The sequence below is a fragment of the Trypanosoma theileri genome (assembly GCF_002087225.1).
Source record: "Trypanosoma theileri isolate Edinburgh chromosome Unknown TM35_Tth_37_V1, whole genome shotgun sequence".
Classification (NCBI taxonomy): domain Eukaryota; phylum Euglenozoa; class Kinetoplastea; order Trypanosomatida; family Trypanosomatidae; genus Trypanosoma; species Trypanosoma theileri.
The window spans coordinates 202,252-227,277 of NW_021639879.1; the positions used below are offsets into that span (position 1 = coordinate 202,252).

The following is a 25,026-nucleotide window of genomic DNA, read 5'->3' on the forward strand; positions in this document are numbered from 1 at the left end:
ATATATATATATATGTATTTGTTCTTTTCTTTTTTTTTTCCTCCTCGCTACACCGTTTAAATGAATAAACAGAATTTAAAAGAAAAAAAAAGGCATTTGAGCATCACGGAATAAAAGAAACAGTGGTAATATTCATCATAACAGCAATAATGGATCAACACTATGCAGAATCACTGAAACCAATGAAAAACAAAAATAATATATATATATATATATATATATATAAACTCGGGTGCAATGTTTGTAAAAGCAAGAACTACTACTCCTTGTAGAACCAAGGTCATAGTAATCACATCTAAACTTCAAAGGAAAATATACAATACCCCTCACTTACTTACTTTTCGTTTCTTTCTTTCTTTCTCACCTCATCCTCAGTCCATTCGGCACTCACACATATACACACAATAACACTCCAACTTGACTGCGAATGCAGAACGAAAGAACGTCAAAAAGGAAACTATCTTTCAAATAATAATAATAATAATAATAATAATAATAATAATAATAACAATAATAATAACAGGCATGAGAATAACAATCCGGTAGAAAGACTGGAACGTTTATCCTGATGGCACAAAAAATGTAGTTTGCATTGTATAATTCCCAGTAATGTATTTCGCTTTGCCTACCCCTCCCCCCACCTTCATCTTCAGTATAAAATTCATGGATTTATTCTAAAAGAATTACTTATTCTTATTTGTTACTCTCTTGGCAGATGGAGATTATTCCAATCTCTCTTTAAATGCATCTACACAGCAGCGTGCAATCTCTTCGTCATGTAGACACAATGCCTGAAGCGGGAGCAGAAAAGAACTGAGAGGCATTTGAACTTCCAAAACATCACTGTCATGATAATCCGGTAAAATAAACACAGATGTGAGACCTTCTTCACGAAATTTCTTATCTTCTTCATTATATTTATCATCTCTCATCATACAATGTGAGAGTATTGTACTTGATGTCTGTTCATTAATTAGTGATCCCAGATGAGAATCACTGGCATTACCGTTATTTGTATACATCTCAGCAGAATCTTCATTTTGTAGAACTGGAGAGTTAAAAAAAGATATAAAGGGAGGAACTAGTGGCGTATTCAATTTTGTACATTTCCCTAATGTTTTAGACGGCGAGAGTAAAAGTGGAAAACTCTTGTTCCTGTTCTCATTACTACACTTGTCATTACTTCCGTTATCAAGAGAAGAAGAAGACAACAACAACAACACAGATGTATACTTTGACCACGCAGTCCCAATAATTTGTGGATCTCTCATTATCTCCAACAGTGAATTAAAACGACTGTTGATATGACGTGGGAGTACATGCCGGTCCAAATACTCCAACAGCATAGTTTGTACATGTAAAGATACATCTTTTACGCCTCTCACGAGTGTATGGAAGAGAAGATATGATGGATGTATTTTATGTGTGTGAATGGCCAGTTGAAAGAATACAACTCTGGTCTCCTCACGTGCACGCATTGCCTCCCAGGCGTCTGTTGATAAAAAGTGAACCACAAGACTCTCAAGTTCACTGGCAAGTGAAGCCAGCGACAAGGAGGGAAGTAATCCAATAAGTAATTCATACAGGGATATACGCACCACTTCAACAAAGGAATGTAAAGTATTTGAGAAAAGTCCCTGTAGTGTTGAGTATACATGTGAAACCCACTTCTTCTCTCGTCCTTCTTTTTCTTCTTCTTTTGAATACTTCCGTGTTACCACTTTATTCATGATTTCGAGTAGTACTAACTGCTCAGCAACGGCAAGAGCCGTGTAGTTTGCACAGAGTGTGCTGAATGGAATATCCTCCAATATGTTGAGATCGTGCTCTATCAATCCACGCAGAGCCCACAGGACTTGACTCCGCCCACGTGAAGACAACAGCCGCAGTACAGTTATTCGTATCATCTCCCGCAGTGTAGTAATAGTATTATTAGTAGTATTAGTAATATTAATAGTATTATTAGTAGTATTAATAATAGTAGGATTAGTAGTAATATTAGTAGTATTGAAATTATCACTCATTTCCTTAAGTTTGTTTAGTTCTAATCCAATTAACTCTGCAATGGCAGTAGAAAGCCCCTCATCTTCTGTTCTCTCCAAAAGGGATATAAATGATGTATGCAATTCACTTAATGATAATGATGATGGAGTCTTAACATCCATCGCGAGAGAAGATAATAACACCCCATCGTTTACAAAGAGACGGCAGATATATACACCACACTTCGCCATTAGTGTAGAGCCTCGCAGTAATCGTAATAACTCCGTATTCTGCAGAGGCTGCAGTTCTCGTGTATAGTGCCAAAAGCGCCGCAGTAACGATAAATTCCGTTCCATCACACAACTCTCCGGGTGTGGCACCGCAGAGAGAAGAAACTTCATCAATCGACTTGCAGAGTCCACCGTAAACCTCATCGCTTCTCTCTCACACCACTGCAGCAGCAATGAGAGCAGATCGTAGACTACATAGTGTAATCCCCCACAGCTCCCATCATCACTGCTGCAGATGAGATCTACAAGTGGATCCCGTAGTGTATTCGCGGCTGGTGCAAAGTATAATGCCCGAAGTTGGATGAGACGAACCAACACTAGTTTCACGTTTATATGAATAGTCCCTTCGCAGACCAGTCGTACAATTTCATTTATCCAACCACTATTATTATTATTATTATTATTATTATTATTATTATTATTATTATTATTATTATTAAACTTTAGTAGCATAAAGTCCAGAATGTGGAGGAGAGCACCAGAACATGTACTGGTCCATACACTATCCACATTCACACAAACAGGAGATGAAACACCATCCTCACCCTCAGAAATATCATATGGGTTAACAAGAGTTGTTTTGTACTTCTCCCTCTCTTTGTAATGGGACTCAAGTGATATCTGTGAACTTAAATGAATACAATCCGTTAGACCAAGAGAGAAACAACGCGAATGCAAATTATTATCCATCTGCATTGTAGACAGATTTCTGCCAACACGGTTCTGCGATGCAAACAACGTATTTATTTCCCAATCACTACAAATCTTTACCAACTGTTGTGTCACCCGCGGGAAATTTGCCTCTACTGGGAATTGGTGTTTGCGAGAAATATCTACAATGCGATTCCACATATGATGATTTTGTGAATCCAGCAACAGTCGCGTGAAGACTTTTTCCTGATCTTGTGTTGCCGTGAGAAGAGCTGCGAGGCAACGATATGCAGCCTGTCGATACATCATCAACTCTTGAGAGTTTCTCACATTATTATTATTATTATTATTATTATTATTATTATTATTATTATTATTATTATTATTATTAAGAGGAGCAGAAACAGCATAAGAAGAAGGTTCTAATGGGAATTCAAAGGTTTGAGCCGTTGTGCATATTTTTATGAGTTTCACAATAAGTTCCTTCCCTCCGTTGTGATTCCCATCATCATTCTTATTCTTATCTTTATCTTTGGTTTGATCATACTTCCCTATAAAGGCTATATGTATAGAACCCCGTAGATCCTCTACTTTCATCATGCGGTACATGGCTTCCAGAATAATAAATGCTCTCGTCTGTCGATGTAGTGTTGTTGTTATTGTTGTGTTTGGTAGAATGGCAGCATCTCTTACGAGATCCACAATGTATTGTAAGAAGAAATTCATCTTCAACTCGTGTGGAAGAGAGAATAGAGATGGCAATAGAATACAATGTGTGAGGGCTAACCATGCGGATTGTGGAAATCCACCCTCTTGCTGCATTTCAAATGACTGATGGCATAACTCTCCAAGGATATTAGGTGTCAATTGCTCTAGTACATCATAAATAGCTTTCATAATAATATCATATAAGGGTAAATCTGTTTGTTGTAATAGTGGTAATAACAAGAATAACAGTTCACGCTTATACACAGCTGTACATCTTGTAAGCTTTAGAATAGCATTTACAATAATCATTTGGTTCTCTCCACACAAATTGTCTGATCCAAGTTCTTTCCAATCAAGTGGTAGTTCATTATTAATCGTATGTGTTAACAACTCTGTAGTGAGTGAAAGATACCGTTGTAATGGACATTTATAAAGACTCATGAGAGTAACAGCTTCACAAAGTGTATGAACACCAGAAACAAACAATTGAACTGCAAGACGACTAGTCAAGAGTGTATGTGAACGCATCGTCCACCGCTCTCCATTCACGGAGATAGTAATATCTTTAATTAATATCTCCTCATAGCGCAGGAGTAGATTATTCTTTTTTCCAATACGGCTCACTCGCAGACAGTGAGAATGAACTTCCAAGAGGAACTCTAACACAGCTGGAGACTCTCGCCTTATCTTCATCAGTGGAGCAATACCTTCTTCTAATAGTAATACGATCATAGTTGTATCCACAGTTTCTTCTTCTGTTTCTATTCCTGTCGCTTTAGACTCCACTAGGGAGGAGATATCTTCTAATATCCCACGTAAGGCTACCAGTGGAATACTCTCGAGGGCGTTTTGATCATTCTTCCGTATAAACAATTCTCCACATAAACGACATAACTGTATAAAGAGACGTGATAACAATAAGAAAGTGTATTTATTGTTACTACTACTACTATGATCGTCCTTTTCATATTTCCATCCTTCTCTCAGTATTCCCACAAGAAGACTGGAGTGTATCTTCTTAGCAAGAGTTTGGCATTGAGAATCATAGTGTTCCATCCCAACAAGAATATCCGCTAGTTCCATACCACCAGCTATTAATAGTAATAACAATAAATGAGAAAAGATAGTCCCCCACTGGCTTCCAGCGATATCATCATCCCGCACAAGTATAGAGAGACTAGCAAGAAGGTTCTGCAAGACAGAGTGTGAGAGCCACTCTTCACACAATCCCAATCCTGCGAGTACAACAATTGCATGAAGACGCTGTGTGGCTGCAATTGGGTTTGCATGAAAGGAATCCAAAAGAAAAGACAACAGTACTGATGGCTGCAGCGACAATAGAGCGGAGGGAATTTGTGCATGCAGAGAAGCGAGAAATGTATGCCTGCGGTGTGGGTCGTATTGTATGGTATTCCATAGAGCTATAAGAAGATCTTCTCCAGATGAATGTGGATTGCTACTGTAGAGATCTGTTGATATTCCAATTTCTGCAGGATTTAGTAATAGACATGAACTCACGTGTAGGAGAGAATCACCGCAGAGAGAAAGACACAGAGTGGCCTCGGACGCATTGCGGAGTAATCGCACCAAATGATGGGCGATGGAGAACAATCGCTCCGCATCAACGTTAAAACTTCTCTTGTTATTATTATGATGATTGTTATTATGATGATGATTCCCACTGTGGACAGCCTGCAGGTATTGACTTACATCATGCAGCACTCGGTGTAGGAGTGTATCCTCTACACCACACCTAATATTATGATTATGATTATTACTATTAATATTAGTATTATTAATATTATCATCTTCTTCTTCTTCCCGCAAACGTTTCCTCATAGGTCGTTGAAAACCCAAACGGTTGTGTTGATCCCACAACTGCAGACCGCAGTCCGCCCGCTCTGCAAGACTCATTTCACACATACTCTCCCTTTCCACTATAGTCATATAGTCATCTAAATAGTGATTATTATAATTATTATTATTATTATTATTATTATTATTATTATTATTATCACTCCTATTGCTATTACAATTGTAGAAAGCCCTAAAGAGTCTTAAGAGTGCCATAGTGTTGGCGGCACTTCGTCCCTCACGGTATGCATGGATCACAAGTTTCTCTAATACCGCCTTGTGCACATCTACACAACACGCCTCCCCCCACATCTTCACAAGGGCATCACTGTGCTGTGTGAGATAATATTCCAGCCGCATTACACACTCGCGGAGTTTCTCCACAAGCGTCAACGCCTCCGCATTTTTTTCTCCCCGCACATCCACAAAGGCCTGCAGAAGTGTATCCATCAACATCAACACAAAGGGAGAGAGGACTGTGTTATCCCGCAGTCCAAACAACACGCGGCCCAACACCGTCGCAGCTCCAAGCCGACAGCGTAGAGAAATATCACGCAGGAGTCCACAGCAATACCGCAGTATACGTCCCAATCGACTTTCTTCCACATGAGCAGAAAACATTTCTTCTTCTCTTTCCTGTTGATGGTGATAAGAAGAATAAAGATGATAGTAATAATGATGAATAGAGATATCTCTATTATCATGGCCATGATACTCTACAATCCACTCCACAGATTCCATGAGGGCCTCCAACGCCGTCTGACGCACAGACACTCCACACATTATTATTATTATTGTTGTTGTTGTTAACATTCGCCAAAAAAGATTCTCCACAATTTCTGCTCCGCTGCAGTTCACATCATGTTGGGCAAACCACTTCACACTCTGCCTTAACACCATTCGAAATCCATCACGTATATCCTCCACATCGTCTGCAGCTAAATTCACAATAGTCTCAAAGACACTATCATACCAATTTTCCACAGCATGCGTTAGCAGCCACTTTATCACTATGCACAATAACTGACACGCCGCCATTCGCACGTGAGGACTTTCTCTGCAGTGAGAGAGCAACAGAATGCGTGGAATGAGTACATCCAGCGGTAAAGAGAGTGTTGTATCTCCCATAAGAAGATGTAAATGTGTCTTGTTCGCATTGTCAGAATGTGAAGAACGTCGTATCCCATCAACACAACGAGAACAAGGGTGAGGTGTTAACATCTTCTTCTTATAAAGAAATCCCTGTTGGTTACTCATACTTAGTCGTATATCATGTAGTAAAGATAAAGCCTTTTTTTGATTAGATACCAAATCTTGAAGGGTATTCCCCTGCATACGATTATGATGATGATCATTATCATCATTACATATAGAAATAGGAGATGTAAAGATTCCATTTGTATTGGATCTCAACAAGGCAAGAGCCGCCGTAACGGCCGCAGTGTCTTTTGTATTGTGAAGCACTACTTCAACTGCACACAACATCATCTCTTTTGATTCTACGAATCCATATTCCGCCAAACTCATCATGCAAAGAGCCCACTGAAGGAGAGATGCATCAGTATACATGGTTAGTCGATGTGCACATGTTAGAGCAAAGGGTCGTAGGAATACTTCCGCATTCGTTAGAGAAAGATCCTCACGTCTCGCTGTTTGCAGAACGGTGTGAAGACATGTGTAGAAACCAGAGACATGAGTGTTATCTCTGGAGAGTTTCACAAATACTTCAATCAGACGCAAGGCGGCATCCTCTGATCTCCATATAGTATTGTTTTTATTATTGTTAACGGTGTTGTTTACAGTGATATCAACAGTACTCACAAAGAACTGAATAAAATGAAATAAGGCCATGCAATCATTCGGGCTACGTGGTCGTCTCACATAACCTTCCTCAGAGCACCACTGAATATAAATATTAGCACTACTCTTGTCATTATTATCAATATTATTATTATTAATATCATTATTATTATTAATATTATGATGGTCTTCACTCACGAGTGAAAGATCGAATCGACGCAGCATTTCACATTCTACTCGCACCATTTCTCGACGCAAAGAAGACCGCAGAGTTTCTAACAGAGTCTCAGACACATATTCACTCCACGGATATCCCCAATCCTCAACACTGTGTATATCCAATAGTAACAACTTCCACAGATTCACATAATACGCCGTATGGGAGGATGGCATCTTCTGCAAACTATTCATTTTTTCTTCTTCCTTAGACGTAGGCACTACTTCTAATAATAACAATGATGATAATGATGAAGTGTGGTTGCAAACTAATGTGAGTAACTGCTGTACAAAGCCGGCAACGGTGTATTGCATTCCGCCCCGGTAGTGAATCCCCACAAGTAGTTTCAACACTGCAGTTCCAACGGCAACGCGATCCCGCTCTGCGCACAATTCCCGCGGGCACAACTGCAGTGCGGTGTACATCAGTCGCCGCAGCCACCGCGGGAGTTCACACAACTCCGGTGGAAGTTCCATCAACACAAACGCAAAGGAGACGATAAAGAAGGGCAACAGCCGCACCATCTCTCGCCGTGGCTCTACACTTGGAGTTAGTAGAAATTCACATGTGTGGATCAACTCATGAAAGACACGAGTGAGAAAGTCCACACCAATCCATACACTCAAAGGCTTCGCAATATATCCAAGCGCCATGACCGCAAATGATAATTCCCTCTTCGCCGCTCTGTGACTATTCCGCAGTGTTGTCTCAATATTATTATGTAAATAACGCAATAAGGGAATGGGTTCACGGTGTTGCGGAACTTCTCCCCAGACAATTGACAACGCCTGCAGAAATCCTGCCGTTGCCGAGTATGCAGTCCGGCGTAATTCCACATTCTTGTGATTCCACAAATATCTCAAGATATCATAATACTCCTCCGCATCCCTCATGAGGTATTCTTTCAAATGAATAGCGCCTCTTTTAAGTAAAATAAGTGCTGCTTTGCAAAGGCGGTAGTTCTTTGAACTGTCCACTAGAGAAATGGAGCTCTTAACAAGTTGATGGATCAGCGGAATAGTGTGATGATCAGAGTCGTCAAAGGTGAGTGGAAAGACTGTTGTGTAGTCGGCAATAGCGAGAAGAAATCCCTCCACGACGAGTTGCTGCTCCACTATCACTGATAATACCATAGACTCTTTCTCCTTCTCTTTCTCTTCTTTTCTCTTCTCTTTATCCTTCATCATCATAATAATAATAATATCATCTATTCCATTCTTGTACATATTATTAGGATCATTTTTCTTCTTATCTATAGTAACAAGACGTCCCATTGCAGTTAACATTAAGTGAAGCACACGAGTAACATGTGGGAACATAAACTCTGTGTATGATATACACAAACAACCAATCAGTTGAAGAGCTGTACTCTTTACTCGCTGACCATTTATGGTTTTACCCTCCATCACTTGTATACATGCATGCATGATTCCTTCTAGCTCTGAGGGTGCAAGAGTGAGGCGATGACTACATCGTCTCAATACATTATTAACAACATTCAAACTCTCTGATTGTGTCTCTGTGTGTTTTTCTAGTCGATGTAGTAGTAAGAAAACTTTTAAAGCAACTCGTAATAATTCCTCTGCCTGCGCAATAGAGAGATTATCCGATAATGTATTCACAATAAAACTAAGAAATGTCATTGTCCTTTTTAATAGTTTAGCTTCCTGCATATCTGTCCCGGAAGTTTGTATACTTTCACAGATATCCCTCACAAAAACAAGTAAACCTTCATTAGAAAGATAATAATAATAAGGAGGATTATGATCCTTTATCTTCATCTTCTTCTCCTCCGTGTTGTTGTCTATACTCTTCTTGTTATTATCCCTGTTATCATTATGAGATAATAAACAATCCAACACAGGCGTTGCCCCATTAGGCAGCAGTCCATCACTAATACTACTGACAACTCGCCGCTCCATATCGTCAAAGACACGATGGGCATCACAACTGTTCTCCAATTGTGTGAGAGCCGACAGATCTGCACGCAGAGAAATGCAGAGTTCCTCTACAGTGATTCCAGTCATGATCAATCTTTTCTATGTGTGGTTTCTATTACTTTTCTTTTATTATTATTATTGTTGTTATTATCACCTCTTTATTATTGTTGTTGTTGTTGTTTTCTTATTCTTCTCTTTCTTTCTTTCTCTCTGTGTGTGTGTGTGTGTGAAGAGGGGGGAGTTGTCGTTATTTCTGTTCGACTCTCTTCCTTCACATCCCTCCTTCGTTCTGTTGTGAAGGGGACATTATTATCATTATTGGTATCCAGCAGAACCATTTGGAAAAAAAAAAAGAAGAGAAAAGAAAAGAGAAAGTGAATTCAAGATGCTTTTGTATCTTCACAAGAGAAGAAAAAGGAAGAATCTCACCAATCAAAAGAACAAAGAAAAAAAAAACTCTTTTTTTTTTTTTTGAGAAAAAAAGAATGATTTCGAGACAGAGAAAAAAGTCTCTGTTTGTGTGCGTAAAAAACATGAAGTTGCCAGACATCTGCACTCTCATCAAACACCAGGGGAGCATAAACGAAATTAGATCCATTTAAAATGTCTTTTGTCGTCGAATCGAATAATAATAACAATAATAATAATAATCATAATCATAATAGAAAAGAAGGACTTCTGGCAGATAGTGCAACAAACAATACAATGTATCCACACAATTAAAGAGAGAGTGAATACATACATACAGTCTTGCAAGTGAGTTTTTATCACTGTTGTGGTTGTAGTTGTGATTCTTTTTTTTTTTTTTTCTCCCTTCACACATTCTCACTCTTGCTCCTGTTAAAGAAATGAATAACAAAAATATAAGTGTGAGTCTACCCCCTTTGTACATTTATCTGCAAATCTCTCTCTTTTATTCTCTCTTTCTTTCTTTCTTTATTCTCTTCAACAGATGTCGTTAAATAAAGAACGACATTATTCTTCAATCTTATTTATCTCATTCTCTCTTTTTCTTTCTCTCTTTGTTTCTTCTGTTTTTTTTTTGCCCCCGTACTCTTTTCTCAGTCTCACGGGCAAAGCAGTAAACGCAAAATACCCGTGAGGAGGAGGAGGAGTGAAAAAAGGAAAATAAAGGGAAAAATAAAGAAACATAGATAGATAGAGATATGACAAGACCGCAGCGAGAGAAGAAGAGAGTATAATAATAATAATAATAATAAAATAAAAGAAGAAAAACAAAAAAAAAAAGACTGATGTCATTTGGTGATTCCGTATAGTTCAATCATCTTTCTTCTCTCATTTCTTCTTTTTTTTTTTCTTTTATTCTTCTCTATTTATGCTCCCTTTTAAATGGTATCGATGAATACTGCATCCTGGTTTCTTCCCTTTTCCTTACTTATTCACGCTTTTGTTCATTTTTCTTCTGTTAATTATGGATCCAGAAACTCGTTTATTTTTTTTTTTTTTTTTTTTTGATGTTATTATTTTTTTTTTTCGTTGTATATATTTTTTTTTCTCCAGTTTTCTTTTTTTGTTTGTTTTTTGTTTTTTTTTTCTTTTTTATTTTCATCACAGTCCTTGAATCCATTCATCCTGAAGTAACTTAACATACTCATCTCTTCTTTTTTTTCTTTTTTTTTGTTGGATTCCTCTCGGACGCTTATTTCTTCGTTATATATAAATCTGCTTGTATGTCTGTTGGTTTATCTTGTGTCCCTGCAATTTTCTTTTTTTTTCCTCCCGCTACTGTCAGGATTCAATTTTTTCCATACAGCTATACATGCAGACTTATACATTCGAATACAAGGAGTGCAAAGAAAGACGCAAGATAAAAAGGAATAATGGAAAGCAGAAGAGAAAAAAGAAAAGAAAAATAAAAAAGGCATACACACCTCTTCTTCTCTTTTACTCTTCCTCTTCTTCATCTCCCCTTTTCCCACTTCTCCTACTCTTATTCCACCACTTCTTATAAATAAATAAATAAATAAATATATATATATATATATATATATACCTTAAAGAGTGTGTGTGTTTGTGTATTTCTCTCTCTCCCTCTCTCACCCTCCTTTTTTTTTTTTATTCACTCATTCTCTCTCTCTTTCTCTCTTTCATATTACTGCATTACAGAGAGTTTGTTTATGCTGACTTTGCGAGTTCGCAGGCGAGCTTTGCGGCCTCCTCGAAGTTCTGCGCGGGGTGAAGTGGGAGTCCACTCTCGCGGAGGATCTTCTTTCCCTCCTCCTCCATACTTCCACTCAGCCGCACCACCACCGGCACCTTGCGGCCCGCCAGCTGCTTGGAGGCGGCCACAATACCCTCCGCGATCACATCGCAGCGCATGATGCCGCCGAAGATGTTCACAAGAATGCTCTTCACCTTCTCGTCGCCGGTGATGATTTGGAAGGCCGCAATGATCTGCTCCGTCGTGGCGCTGCCGCCAACATCGAGGAAGTTCGCGGGGCGGCCGCCGTCAAGGGAGATGAGATCCATCGTGGCCATCGCCAGACCAGCGCCGTTCACCAGGCAGCCAACGTTGCCGTCAAGGGCAATGTAGTTAAGATCGTGCTTCTTCGCCAGGACCTCCTTGGGGTCAATCTGTGTGGCGTCGGCAAGAGCGAAGATGTCCTTCTGGCGGAACTCCGCATTGTCGTCAAAGGAGAGCTTGGCATCAATGCACATCACATCACCATTCTCCAGCTCCACAAGTGGGTTGATTTCCACCTGTGTGCAGTCCTTGGACTTGCCAATGTTGTACAGAGACTTAATTTGCTCTGCGGCCTTCTGTGCGGATATTCCACTGAAGCCGAGTTCCTTGGCAAAAGCAACGCAGTTATCATCATTGATACCCTCCTGCACGTTAATGCGCATGCGTTTAATCTTTTCTGGACTCTTCTGTGCGAGCTCCTCAATACCCATACCACCCTCAGCGCTTCCAATGAACATGGGAGAGGCGGTCTTGCGGTCGAGCAGAAGAGCGAGATAGAGTTCACGCTTAATGCCTGTCACCGCCTCCGTCACGTACAGCACACTCACCTTTTGGCCCTTTGGTCCTGTCTGCTTGGTCACCAGTGTGTTGTTCATCATCTTCTTCGCACACTCGAGGGCCTCCTCGGCGTTCTTGCACACATGCACACCACCCTTGTAGCCGTCCTTGAAGGTGCCCATACCACGTCCACCAGCGAGAATCTGTGACTTGACCACCTTGCGCTCCGTCTTGATCTTTCCAAGTGCGGCCTCAACTTCCTCCAGAGTGCGGCATGGAATACCAAACTCCGTCTTGCAGCCACCCTCCTTCAGGATCGCCTTGGACTGATATTCGTGGATGTTGAGAAAGCGGCGTTGCACGTTCACGCCCTTGGGAAGGCAGGTGCGGCCAAAACGAGTGAGCATTATACTTAAGTTGTTTGGTTGTTTTCTTTTTTTTTTTTCTTTTTCTCTCTTGTCGCGAGAATTCTGTTTTTTTTTTTTTTTTTTTGTTTGTTTGTTTTTTTAGTATATAAACGGAAGAGAGTGTGTTGCAATGTGTGAAGGGGGAAAAGAAAAATAAAGAAGGGAATGAGGGGAAATGAGACACAGAAACAAGGATAAACAACAATAAAAACAACAACAACAACAACAACAACATATATATATATATAGAGAGAGAGAGAGAGAGAGAGAAAGAAAGAGAGTGAGTGTGAGAGAGAGAAAAAGAAAAAAGTGGGAATATTCTGCAGAAGCAAATAACCGAACTACAGGTACAACCCGGAGATCCCACAGTCACTAAACTAGTCTCCACTTGTCCCCGCATACAAGCACAAGCATGCATAGAGGCCCACATTGCAAACAATTGTATGCATAGGAGAGACAAGAAGAGAAAGGGGGAAAAGAAGAAAAGAAGAAAAGAAAAAAAAGAAAAAAAAAAATGTCACATATCCAAACATTGTTCAGCGTTAATCCTCCACCTCCAACACGGAATCAAACACCTCCACATGTAATCGTTGCAGTTCCTCTGCAAACAGCTTCACGGCCCTCCGCACTTCCAAAGGCGCCGGTACTTTCCCACTGCAGGCCGGTGTGAGAAGAGAACCCAACCGCACATTCCCATCACAACAAGCCACTGCAGGCACAATGAACGCATGCAGCCGCAAAAAAGCCCCAAACATGCCTTTATTTTGAAGTCGTACAGGCATTTCACCAGCATTAGACCCAACAAACTGATCATACAAGATAACAGAAACATGAAGGTTTCTACGTTTCATTAAATCAATAAAGACTTCACGTCTATACTCCAGTATACCACCCATTTTTCGTAATACAAAACGTGCGAGTGGCATACGAAAAGAAGATGTTAACGGATTTACAAGACAGAAACAAGCCCAAGGACCAAATCGGCCAAAATCGGAGTTTGCATACATTAATGCGTGATCAAACCAACTGATACCTTTTTCACAAAAAGAAACAATGACGATTGGTCTAGTTTCCGTCATAATTTCCATGTCAGCAAGTCGAACGGGATGTGAACGTCCATGTGCTAATCGTCGCCAAATATCGTAATTCGCCTGAAATCGTGGACTCATACTGTAATAACACAACCCAAGGGCAAAACAAACAGCCAAACTCGTCACCACGCTAGTATGGCATAGCAAGAAGGATACAATCACAAGCAACAGAGCAGATGTCAAGGGGTTCAGCGCGAGCTTCCAGAGATGATACATAGATGTGCAGTCCCACCCATACCACTCTCTCTCTCTCTATTACGCCTACTGTTATCGCTTGTTGTTTTTTTTATTTTTTCTTTCAAAGTAAAACAGAAAGAGGATGAATAAAAAAAAAAAAAAAGATTTTTTTTTAAATGAAAAGACGAAGGAAAGAAGGGAAAAGAAAGAGGCAGCAAAGAAGAAACAAGAATCTCTCAAAACAGAGTGAAAACAAAAAAAAAAAAAGATAATTATCAAACGTTAGGTCGTAGCATCAAAGACTACTTGGATCGCCGGGAGAACATTTTATACGTGGTATACCAGTGATACCAATATAGCCATGCGTTTTGAGCAAATAATGTGAGAAGAAAAGTGTTAAGCTCCGTTGCCCCTTCAAACTCACTGAATAGCACGGAGAAAACAACTACTCGCAGAGATTCACCAATTGCCGCTACAAGTAATATCCAACGGCTGAGTGGTTCATACAGAAGAAATAGTTTTGGTAGTGCCAAATAGATAAGAAATACAGAAAGAAGTAATGAACCTTGTGTGCTATCGGCAGCTTTGTCAAACCACACCATGGTCGCCTCTGAGAGCGTCTGTCGCAGCACGCAAAGTCGGAATAGAAAGATAAGATCCGCCAATATAGTTACAATAAGTGAATACAATTGAATAAACATCATTTTTTTCTATTTTTTTTTTTTTGTATCAAGTAACTACGTCAATCATTAACAAGAAAAATAAAGAAAGGGTGGTGTGGGGAAAAAAGAAGAAAGAAAGAAAGAAAGCGATGCAAAAAAAAAAAAAGTGAGACATTACCTATAATGGAAACCATTCCAAATGTTAAATCAAGAGCTCGTAGGCAACCAGATCACCCATAAAGTACAGAGATATTTAAATCTATATGTCTTCCCAGACCCATAAATAAATTAATAATAATAATGAGAAGAATTCACATTTTCTTCTTCTTCTCTTCCTCATGTATAGAGATCTTGGTCCCAAGTTTAAGTACCTTTAATGCTTGAGAGCTAAACAAAACGCAATTAATCACCATAAAAGTCAAAAAGATGTAACAGACTGGAGATACGGGATTTTTCATTAGTAACAACAATGAGAAATAGAGTGGCAACTCCAGTGTATGCAGTATTGCGTTGTAAACCTGTAATAGTCGGTGTCTTGGCAAGTATACTGAAAGTAACCTTGAGAACATCATCAGTACAAGTATAGCTGCATACATGAATGCATACGATCGCCTTCCTAGTGGAGCCACATTATCAAACCAAGGAGTTACCTCAGTAGCGGATTGGTCGTATACAAGTAATAACACGACAGCAGGCAATTCAAAGAATGCCAGTATAATAGTATAGATTTGGACGAGGGAGACCATCACAACAGAAGTTTCCAAATATAAAGGTCTTCCTACTGTTAACATCATAGCAGAAATAAAAGAAGAAAAAAAGAAAGAGAAAAAGAAAAACACAGAGACAATATGGTCATTATTGTAGAGAAGAGACTCCAAAAAAAAACAAGAAATAATACACCTGAATGGTGATAAGAAAGAAGAAAGAGAGTCTGTAAGGAAGAGAAAGAGAGCAACAGCAGACTATGTATGCGGTGCATAATGTCATTTTTTTTCTTTTCTTTTCATCTTCCTCGTTTCACTTCTGTAATAAACCCATTCGCTAATAACTCGGTCCGAAATATCACGAACTTTCATCATCATCATTCTCATCATCATTCTCATCATCATCATCCTCTTCTTCTTCATCATCATCATCATCTTCATCATCGTCTTCTTCATCTTCTTCATCATCGTCTTCTTCATCTTCTTCGTCTTCATCATCATCATCATCATCATCATCATCATCATCATCACTCTTGTTATCACCATTGGGTTTCTCCACACGCTTGTACTTTGCGATGAGTTCCTCCAGTGGCACCTCCTTCTCCGCCTCAAGTTCCTTCAGCACGACGCCGAGGTTCTCCTCATTGCGCCTCTCTGCCTTGCGTAGTGTCGACTCATCATCCTTAAATGCCCGCGATGGGATGTACGCCTCGTCCACGTCGACGGCCAGTCCCGACTGCCGGGCGAGATCCAAGTAGACCCTTCGGAAGGAAAGGGCCTGCCGGTGCCAGGCGGTGCCCTTCTCGTTGTACTCCAGTGCGTTCGCAATCATCTGCGCCACGGCGTTCTGCACATCGGCGTCTGCGGCGTACGTGCCGGCCTCAATCTCGCGGCGAATAGTAGAAAGATCAATGGGATTGCGAATGATCTTGTGGTAATCGGGCAGCTCAGCCGTACTCACGGGGTGGTGGAACATGCGGAGTTCATCCAAATCCCACAGACGCCGCACAAAGGCAAGACAACGGGTCTTGTCCAGTGTCCCCTCGCGTTCACGTTTACTCATTCTATTTCCCTTCTCTACTTGTTCCCCCTCACGTTAAGCTGTTATATATTTATTAGTTATCACCTTCTTCTTTATTATTATTTTTATTCTGTTCTGTATTGTTTTATGTAGATGTGTTCTGCACGTGGGAGAAGCTGGGTAAGGTGTCTTACTCCTATTCAGACCCTTTGTGAGTGGCGTTAGTTTCCTTGATTATTTTTTTTATTTGTTTCTGTGCTTTCCCCTGCTTAGATACTCTCTCTACTTCACCCAATTTCCTTTATGACTTCGCTATTGTTGCTTTCCGTTCTCCTTTTTTTTGTGCGTGTAAAGTGAGATGCTCATGATGTTTTTTTTTTTTATTGAGAAATAAATGAAAATGAAAAGAAAAGGAATACATTATCACAACTCTCCATCTGCAAACATAGAATACAGAGACACATACACACAAACAAAAAAAATAATAGAGAGAGAAAAAAAAAAAGATTACAGGTAATGAACTGCTAAATGTAATAGCAGGATTCCCTCTCAGAGGCAACCAAATCAAGTAGAAAATCAGGAGAAGCAACAACAAAGAAGAAAAAAGGGGGAAACAAACTGAACCCCACTCATAAACCATTAACAATGGACGACAAAAAGAAGAAGAATGGCAATTGATAAGGAAGAAGAAAAATAATAATAAGATTCAATAATAAATCTCTCAAAGCCATATTCACTTCCACTTTTCGCCACCCACCTTCTCTCCGTTTTGCCGTGTGAGTGACCAGTATTTTCCCTTCATGGTCAAATCACGATAATCATGCAGTTTTCCACGGGCGGTGGCTCGCTGATACCCATCGAAGTTATCACCCAATCCACTGCAGCCGCACGTACCGAGTTGTTGATCCACAAGTGAGAGGCCACCGGTGTTGTTGTCTGTGAGGCCCTCCGCCGGGGCAAACACACCCGTGTGCTTCGCCCGGAATGTTTTTTCGAGTACAAAAGCCTCCGTGCGCTTCTGAGCACTGCGAATCTCCGTTTGCCGCCGCTTCTTTCGAAAGACCTCCTCACACATGAAATTCAATGCGGGGGTTAACGCGGCCTGTGGATGGGAACTGCCCAATGCAATGCCAAGTGCGGCGGAGATGGGAAACACCGGGAGATGCACTCGCTTTTGTAATTCCTGAAGTTTGTGAGTGAGAAGTACACCATTCTCATCCGTGTGGACATCCATCTTATTTGCAAATATCATCATAGCCCTATTACTTAAGCCAGGAAGATAATACTCCAATTCTTTTTGTAATGTTTCCACAACTTCCCATGGTTCTGGCATTCTTGTTGCATCTGAAGGGGTGTAGGATGTACTCATATCCACAACATACGCTAATGATTGTGTACGTTCCACATGTCGAAGGAATTGATGTCCTAATCCTCTATTTTCATATGCACCTTCAATAAGTCCAGGCAAGTCTGCCACTCGACATGTATTTCCATATAAATCATGAATTATACCAACATAAGGACGCATAGTAGTAAAGACATATGGAGCAATCATTGGTTTACTTGTGCTAATGGCAGAAAGCAAAGAAGATTTACCAGCATTAGGACATCCTATTAATCCAACATCTGCAATAGTTTTTAATTCAAATTGAACCAACATGGTATTCCCTGGTAATCCACGTGTAGATTCTGTAGGAGAGTGATGCCATTTATTCGCAAAGGCCGCATTACCTTTTCCACCTTGACCACCCTCTAGTAGTAACAATTCCACACCATCCTCATCCACATCATACACCACTTCATTGGTGTCCACATCCACTACCTCCGTGCCAACAGGAAGTTCCAACAGTAAATCTTTCCCTCTCTTACCATGTGCGGTGCGTGCATAACCAACACTACCAGCTGCGGCACTAATTTGATTACCCATAGCTTTAATGTGGGATAAATCCGTATACTTTCTACTGCATCGCAGCATTACACTACCGCCATTTCCTCCATTTCCACCACCAGGACCAGCGAATTCATTTCCGTGCTCATGCGACATCACACTCGCCCCATCCCCACCGGCCCCACTGGAGAGAAGTACTTTCACCGCATCCACAAAGGGATGATTTCGTTTGCTAAGGAAGCACGTACAGCCCCGCAGCATACGAATTTAACTTGTAAATAATATTATTTTCGTTTGTTTTGTTAAGAAGAAGATAGAAGAAAAATGGGAAAAAAAAGAAAAAAGAACATTCTGTAAAGGAAAGAAGGAAGAAAGAAAAGTTTATTACAAGTATCCAGTAATAAAATATATATATATATATATATATTTTAATAATAAACCCCACTCTAATCTAGTAGGAGCAAAATAATTTGATTTTTTTTTTTTAGAAAAAGAAAAAATTTTTTATACGACTCAAATTGCCTTTTTTTTTTAAACAAAAAACACACACACACACATTCACACACACATATATGTAAAGGAGGAAACATCGTTTTCTACAGTGACAGAAAAGAAAACCTCGTCAGTCCTTTATTACAAGTAGAGCGAGGATGCGAAGACAATGTCTCTCTTAATGAGTTGAATACCCTTGAGGAACTTATCATGTAACTCAATACTGCCAATAGCAGGAGAACGTGCAGCTCCAGCCATCTGCCGAAGTTGCTCTTCCAGACGTCGCATCATTCGCACAATATCTCCCTCATACGCATCTGTTTTTGTCATGATGTCTGCAAAGCTAGCCCCCTTTGCCCACAAGTATGTTACTTCCATTAATGAAGGCATTGTCTTTTCAACACTTGTACCCTCTTGCTTGATACCGCTTTCAAGACTTACTGTTGCTATACGATTTACAATCTCATTTAATTCTTTCAATGGTTGTTGGAATTCTTCTGGTAATGAGAAATTATCTGGTGTACGGTGTTGGTTTACCAAACAAGACATAAGTGCGACAATCATTTCGGTTTCCATTGAATTTAATACACCTTTAAAAAGGAGCTCTGTAAGAAGAAGTTCATTCTCATCAGTGGTGGTAATTTCACATGCCACACGTGCTTTCCTTAGAATGATATTATCCTTATCAATATAATCCATTCGTCGAAGTACACGCATCATTTGTTTTAGTTCCTCCGAAAAAATAGCCCTTGTCACTTGACTTAATTCTTCTCTAACATCATTTAACTCCTTCTCTAATGCATCCCGCTTTTTAAAAGTTTCAAAGGCATCTTCCAATTCTTTTGTAGGGTTTTGAACCAATTCATTCCCTTTTAATTGTGCCTCTAGTCTTTCTACCTGTGTTTCCAGTTTTGAATACTTTGGATCATTTACCCCCATTTCTTCACTTGTAAGAAGTGGAACTTCATCCCCATATTGTCGGTGAAGTTTCGCCAGTGTTTGGACCATCTGTGCCCGTCCAGACTCCGTATCGGGATCTGCTGGAAGATTTACTCGAAAACGAGCCACTTTGTCAATATCCGCAAAATCAAATGTTACTGTGTAGAGATCGGCATCACTTGTTGTGTATGTAGTGACATGACAAGGGATGAGAGATGTGGGTTGGGAGGTATCGGCTTTACGGCAAATAACAGAGACATCGACGGAATAGGCAGAGGCATCTTGAGAGTTGGCATCGGATGTTTTCGCGTGAAAGGCTCGACAAATACCCCAATTAAAATCTACTCCATCAGAGGCACGTCGAATACGAAGGAGTCTACCACTGTGTGTAAACTTTTTAAGAAAAACAGGTTGTTTTAAAAAACTTTCTTGCTCCTTTCGTCTCTTTGCGAGAAGTTCTTGGCAAAGTGTATATTGGCGGAATACATCCTCATGTTCCACATGAATAGATGCAATTTCTTTTTTTAATTCTTCTTCTCTCTTTTCAAGTGCTGGTCGATTACGTAATCGTTGAAACTGGGCAAAACTGCGTCGCATCATAAACTCTGGATCCACATCTTCCACACGTAGAAGATTAAGTACCATATTATAGGTAAGGTGAAAACTACTGTTAAGTACATCTGCACCTCCTCCAGTGAGTTGTTTAAGTGTTTCTGGCTCTACAGCCTCATCCACCATTGCAATCACAACACCCACACGATCCAAACCACGACGTCCAGCACGGCCAGACATTTGAATATATTCACCACCTGTCAAATAACGATTGGTTTCACCATCAAACTTTTTTACGGAAGTGAAAACAACAGTTCTGGCTGGCATATTAAGTCCCATAGAAAAGGTTTCAGTTGAAAAAAGAACTTTTACAAGACCAGCTTGAAAAAGAATTTCTACCACTTCTTTTAGGATAGGTAAAAGTCCTGAATGGTGAATACCCACACCACGTTTTAACAGTGGAAGTAAATGTTCAATTGCTGGAAGTTTTCTGTCTTCCTCAGCAAGGCACTCCATAGCGTTATTAAAGACCTCTGTAACCAGTGCATCTTCTTCTGTATTGTTAAAATTAAGTTTGGAAAGTGCCAAAGCGTTACGCTCACATTCTGCCTTGGCAAAAGAAAAGACAATAATAGGATACATGTTATGATCCATCGCGAGTTTAATAATTTCCATAATAGGTTGTGGTCCCTTCTTCGTTGACTTTTGTTTTCCACGTGTGAGTCCACCACCACCACCACCACTCTTTACGGCATCGGCATTCCCTGAGCCTTCTTCCGATGTCCCTCCAGTCACGGCTCCCATAGAGGCCATCGCCCGTCTAAAGTTATCCTCACGAAATTTACTCTTCTCATCCACAATGAGGAAAATACCATCAGCTCCACTTGGATAAAGGTAGTGTTGTAAAGGTACAGGGCGGTAATCAGTGTGAATAACATGAACTTTGGTGCCAGGATGAATACTCTCTACCCAATCTGCAAATTCACGTGCATTTGGAATAGTAGCAGAGAGAAATACATATTGACATCCTTCAGGAAGTAAACTGATGGTCTCTTCCCATACCACACCACGAGATTTATCTCGCATATAATGTACCTCATCAAAGACCACACAACCCACTTCACGGAGCATCTCAGTTCCTCTATACAACATACTGCGTAAAATCTCTGTTGTCATCACAAGACAATCCGAATCGGCCTTAATAGTGGTATCTCCTGTCATGAGACCAACAGAGTCAAACTTCTCAGAAAACTCTCTGAACTTCTGATTGCTGAGTGCCTTAATAGGTGATGTGTAGATAACACGTTTTTTCTCTCGCAATGCCTTGGCAATTGCATAGAGAGCCACTGTTGTCTTACCGGCAGAAGTGTGAGCGGAGACAAGAACACTATCGCCATCCTCGAGTGCATCGATACTTTCCTTTTGAAAAGTGTCCAGTTCATATGGGAACGTTATGGCTGGGGCCGTCTCACGGCGCGGACGCTTGGCGCTTGGTTCATCAGTGCCTGTCATTTCTTCGTTTTTCCTTCTTCTTCTTCTTTGGTGTGTTCCCTCCCTTTATACTTTTTTAAAAAAAAAGAGAGAAAAATGAAGAAGAGGGAGAAAATAAAAGAATTAAGAAGAAAAAGAAAAAAGAAAAAAGAGAGTGAAACAAGATTTATTAAAGTGGAAAACAAAAGGACACATGGACTCCCGCACACACACACACAGACACAGACAAACAGATTCATGTACTCATCAGGAGAAACAAACTTACACAAACATACAATACAATATATATTATATGCAGAGAAAGACCCACTCATCTGTACTCGACAATAATAATGATAATAATAAAACGTGAATGTATGTGTGTATGTGTATATAAACGTTACTCGTTGTTAACAAACTTACCTTGCAATTTGAGAATTCTTGCTGCGTGTTCCTCTAAAGGACCTCGAAGGGAAGATTCAAAAACCCCTTGGGCGGATTTCTGTGCCATTGTGACCAGTCGAATAATGGTCTCTGAACTCACACGACTGTTAGACTCCATCCACACAATACTGGAAGTATCATGACCCTTCACAGCAATACATAACGACGTACATTGCGAACGAAGCTCCTCTGTGGTGAGATCGACAACATCTACATTATCAATTAACCCTACAGTTTGGGCATAGACCACATCACGCATGGCAACACTTGCATCTACTAAAGCCAAACAAGCTGCATTAATACAAGCAGCCTTATCACTCCCATCTTGTCGTAAAACCTCTACACATATGTGAATCTGTGAGTTAGGATACTGAGAAAGCAATACCACCGATCGGGCAACTTCCACCACAGCTGCACTGATTTCTTCTGCCATTCTTGACTTTCGCTGCGGATCCCGTCGCTGTTCCCCCGCAAAGGCGGCAATCGCCACCTCGCATGTGATGATGGTCTCATCATATTTGCTGTCCAGCCGGTTTGTCACCTCGCGAGGCCCGTAGACGGTGGCGCAGACATGCGAGAGTCCCGTCGTGACGGTGCAGCAGCCATCGCAGCCCGACACTTTTCCAAACTCCAACGTTATTCGCCGCGACTCATGCGGCCGACGACCGTCAAGTCGCAGTCCAGCAGCATTGATGTACTCTTTATTCGCCGTCATTGTCTCCCCAGCCCGCTTCACCACACTACGTCTTGAATATACACTGTTGGGTGTGGGGAAATCACAGTTGAGGATAAAGTAATCAAAAAGAAAAACAAAAAAAACAAAAAAAAAAAGAAAAACAAAATATGGATCAAGTAGAATACAAGAAGGAAAAGAAAAAAAAAATATATTAGAAGGTGTGTCCCCTAGTTAAAGAGGAATTAAACTCAAGTGGAGACAATCAAAAAATGGTAAGCCTGGAGTTGATAACGGTCGCTAATTTTTCGCTGTTAAATATAAACAGTACATATATATATACGTATATACATATACGTAAAAAAGTAGTAGTAATAGTAGTAGGAAGTGTTTCGTTCGTTCGTTCGTTCGTTCTTTTTTGTTGTTCTTTTCACATAGTTCCCCCTCCCCGTTTACTGTTTCTTTTTTTTTTTTGCTTTTTCGCCTTCTCCAGAACTACAACTACTACAACCTCCACTCGTATTGAGCAGTTGTCGTTGCATAACGAATCCACTTAGTCGGTGTATATTTATACAGTGGCTCCTCCACTCGTAGCTCCTTCACTTGAAACCCACTAAGGGCATGTGAGGGTGTAGTGAAACTCACCTTAATAGGTGGACGTGACCAGACCTTTTCAGAGGAGGGAAGTGTAGGAGGAAGTAACACAATCTCCGCCACCAGCAACATCTCCGCATCTTTCTGAGAGACTGTTGGTATTTTCCAAATAATGGCCTGTTGAACCCCATCAAACCTCACATTACCTTTTCCCACATTCACTTTCACACTTGCGGTGTTATGCGGACATGGAACACGAATCTCCACATCATCACATCGCATCTTTTCAGGTATTTCACACTTTACACCAAATTCAATTTCAATACGTGTCTTGGATACTTCCTTCACACGTGCATGCAGAACTTTTAATGGGGGTGAGGAACGTAAACTGGCACGATACCGCATAAGCAAAAAAACACCATCTAATGGAGTAAAGGTTATCATTTGATCTGTACCAAGATTCACACATGGATGGAAAAAAGCATCTTCTACAGAAATTTCATCACCCAAAACAAGTTGACATTCAGGGATACCAGAAAGAAAATTCTTTACTGTTACTCGACCAGCTACACTGTTTTCTAAAACTTCTCCGGTTTGAGATACCAAAACATTTAATTCTTCAATAACATCAACAAATAATTCGTTCGCACGGTACCAAAGACCTTCTCTTCGCCAAGGCATTTTTCCTGTTATTCTTGATGTCACTTGACTAGATTCTTGTGGTTTTTTAATTAAACCTACATCAACTCCTTTTTCATCAATAAACAATTTCAGTAATCCCGCATCTGTAGTCTGTGGATATCCAAAGTCCATGCTTTCATCAATAAGCTCTTGCAATGCGATGAAGTTTTCTTTTAGAGTTTCCTCATTAATACTTTCAAAGTAAGCAAAACAAATATCCAGGAGCTGTATTGCGTACTGAAGACAAACAAAACAATTAACATTTCCATCGGATACAAATACTAAATATAAATCTCGAAATCCCACATGTACATAGCAAAAATTACCTATGATATTAATTGGACTACGATCTACCATCTTGGTAGAGATAAGTTGATTACGGAATTCTTCAGCAAGTCCTCGTACGCTGTAACCATCACGAAAACTCCGTGAAAGGATCACATCCCCTCTGGAGTCTAGAAACATTACAACACCTATCATTGTACTGGGGAAACAAAGAGAAGTAGCGCGAAGAAAGAAAAAGAAAAAAAAAAGAGCATGAGAGTACAGAGAGAAATAAATAAATAAATAATAATATGCTCCCACAGGAGTAATAATAACCATAAATAATAATAATAACAATAATAATAATAATAATAATAATAATAATAATAATAATAATAATAATAATAATAATAATAAGCACTAGTACGAATCGTAGTAGAAACAGTACAGCTTCACTTCACTCATTCCACATAGATACAGACGCCCACATGAACATTTTTTTTTTTCGCCTGAGTCATCGTGGTCTGTATTGAAGATTTAT

General features: G+C 40.1%; 10 protein-coding genes across 10 annotated transcripts; all 10 read right to left on the reverse strand.

The window, feature by feature from the left end:
- Positions 1-722: 722 nt before the first annotated feature.
- Positions 723-9,530, reverse strand: TM35_000371770 (uncharacterized protein; the record flags this gene model as incomplete). The annotated part of the gene is made up of 1 exon (XM_029029477.1): positions 723-9,530. The coding sequence occupies one exon, from the start codon at positions 9,528-9,530 to the stop codon at positions 723-725; it is 8,808 nt and encodes a 2,935-aa protein (XP_028879270.1).
- A 2,049-nt stretch (positions 9,531-11,579) lies between these two features.
- TM35_000371780 (succinyl-CoA ligase) lies at positions 11,580-12,833 on the reverse strand (the record flags this gene model as incomplete). Its single annotated transcript, XM_029029478.1, has 1 exon — positions 11,580-12,833. One exon carries the CDS (start codon positions 12,831-12,833, stop codon positions 11,580-11,582), a length of 1,254 nt encoding a protein of 417 aa, XP_028879271.1.
- A 542-nt stretch (positions 12,834-13,375) lies between these two features.
- TM35_000371790 (uncharacterized protein) lies at positions 13,376-14,140 on the reverse strand (the record flags this gene model as incomplete). The annotated part of the gene is made up of 1 exon (XM_029029479.1): positions 13,376-14,140. The coding sequence occupies one exon, from the start codon at positions 14,138-14,140 to the stop codon at positions 13,376-13,378; it is 765 nt and encodes a 254-aa protein (XP_028879272.1).
- A 263-nt stretch (positions 14,141-14,403) lies between these two features.
- On the reverse strand, positions 14,404-14,805 carry TM35_000371800 (uncharacterized protein; the record flags this gene model as incomplete). The annotated part of the gene is made up of 1 exon (XM_029029480.1): positions 14,404-14,805. One exon carries the CDS (start codon positions 14,803-14,805, stop codon positions 14,404-14,406), a length of 402 nt encoding a protein of 133 aa, XP_028879273.1.
- A 269-nt stretch (positions 14,806-15,074) lies between these two features.
- On the reverse strand, positions 15,075-15,557 carry TM35_000371810 (uncharacterized protein; the record flags this gene model as incomplete). Its single annotated transcript, XM_029029481.1, has 1 exon — positions 15,075-15,557. One exon carries the CDS (start codon positions 15,555-15,557, stop codon positions 15,075-15,077), a length of 483 nt encoding a protein of 160 aa, XP_028879274.1.
- Positions 15,558-15,825: 268 nt separating this feature from the next.
- TM35_000371820 (bromodomain protein) lies at positions 15,826-16,530 on the reverse strand (the record flags this gene model as incomplete). The annotated part of the gene is made up of 1 exon (XM_029029482.1): positions 15,826-16,530. The coding sequence occupies one exon, from the start codon at positions 16,528-16,530 to the stop codon at positions 15,826-15,828; it is 705 nt and encodes a 234-aa protein (XP_028879275.1).
- Positions 16,531-17,221: 691 nt separating this feature from the next.
- On the reverse strand, positions 17,222-18,637 carry TM35_000371830 (putative GTP-binding protein; the record flags this gene model as incomplete). The annotated part of the gene is made up of 1 exon (XM_029029483.1): positions 17,222-18,637. The coding sequence occupies one exon, from the start codon at positions 18,635-18,637 to the stop codon at positions 17,222-17,224; it is 1,416 nt and encodes a 471-aa protein (XP_028879276.1).
- A 372-nt stretch (positions 18,638-19,009) lies between these two features.
- TM35_000371840 (putative RNA helicase) lies at positions 19,010-21,871 on the reverse strand (the record flags this gene model as incomplete). Its single annotated transcript, XM_029029484.1, has 1 exon — positions 19,010-21,871. The coding sequence occupies one exon, from the start codon at positions 21,869-21,871 to the stop codon at positions 19,010-19,012; it is 2,862 nt and encodes a 953-aa protein (XP_028879277.1).
- A 358-nt stretch (positions 21,872-22,229) lies between these two features.
- On the reverse strand, positions 22,230-22,988 carry TM35_000371850 (putative exosome complex exonuclease RRP41A; the record flags this gene model as incomplete). Its single annotated transcript, XM_029029485.1, has 1 exon — positions 22,230-22,988. The coding sequence occupies one exon, from the start codon at positions 22,986-22,988 to the stop codon at positions 22,230-22,232; it is 759 nt and encodes a 252-aa protein (XP_028879278.1).
- A 462-nt stretch (positions 22,989-23,450) lies between these two features.
- TM35_000371860 (AP-2 complex subunit mu) lies at positions 23,451-24,701 on the reverse strand (the record flags this gene model as incomplete). The annotated part of the gene is made up of 1 exon (XM_029029486.1): positions 23,451-24,701. The coding sequence occupies one exon, from the start codon at positions 24,699-24,701 to the stop codon at positions 23,451-23,453; it is 1,251 nt and encodes a 416-aa protein (XP_028879279.1).
- Positions 24,702-25,026: the final 325 nt, after the last annotated feature.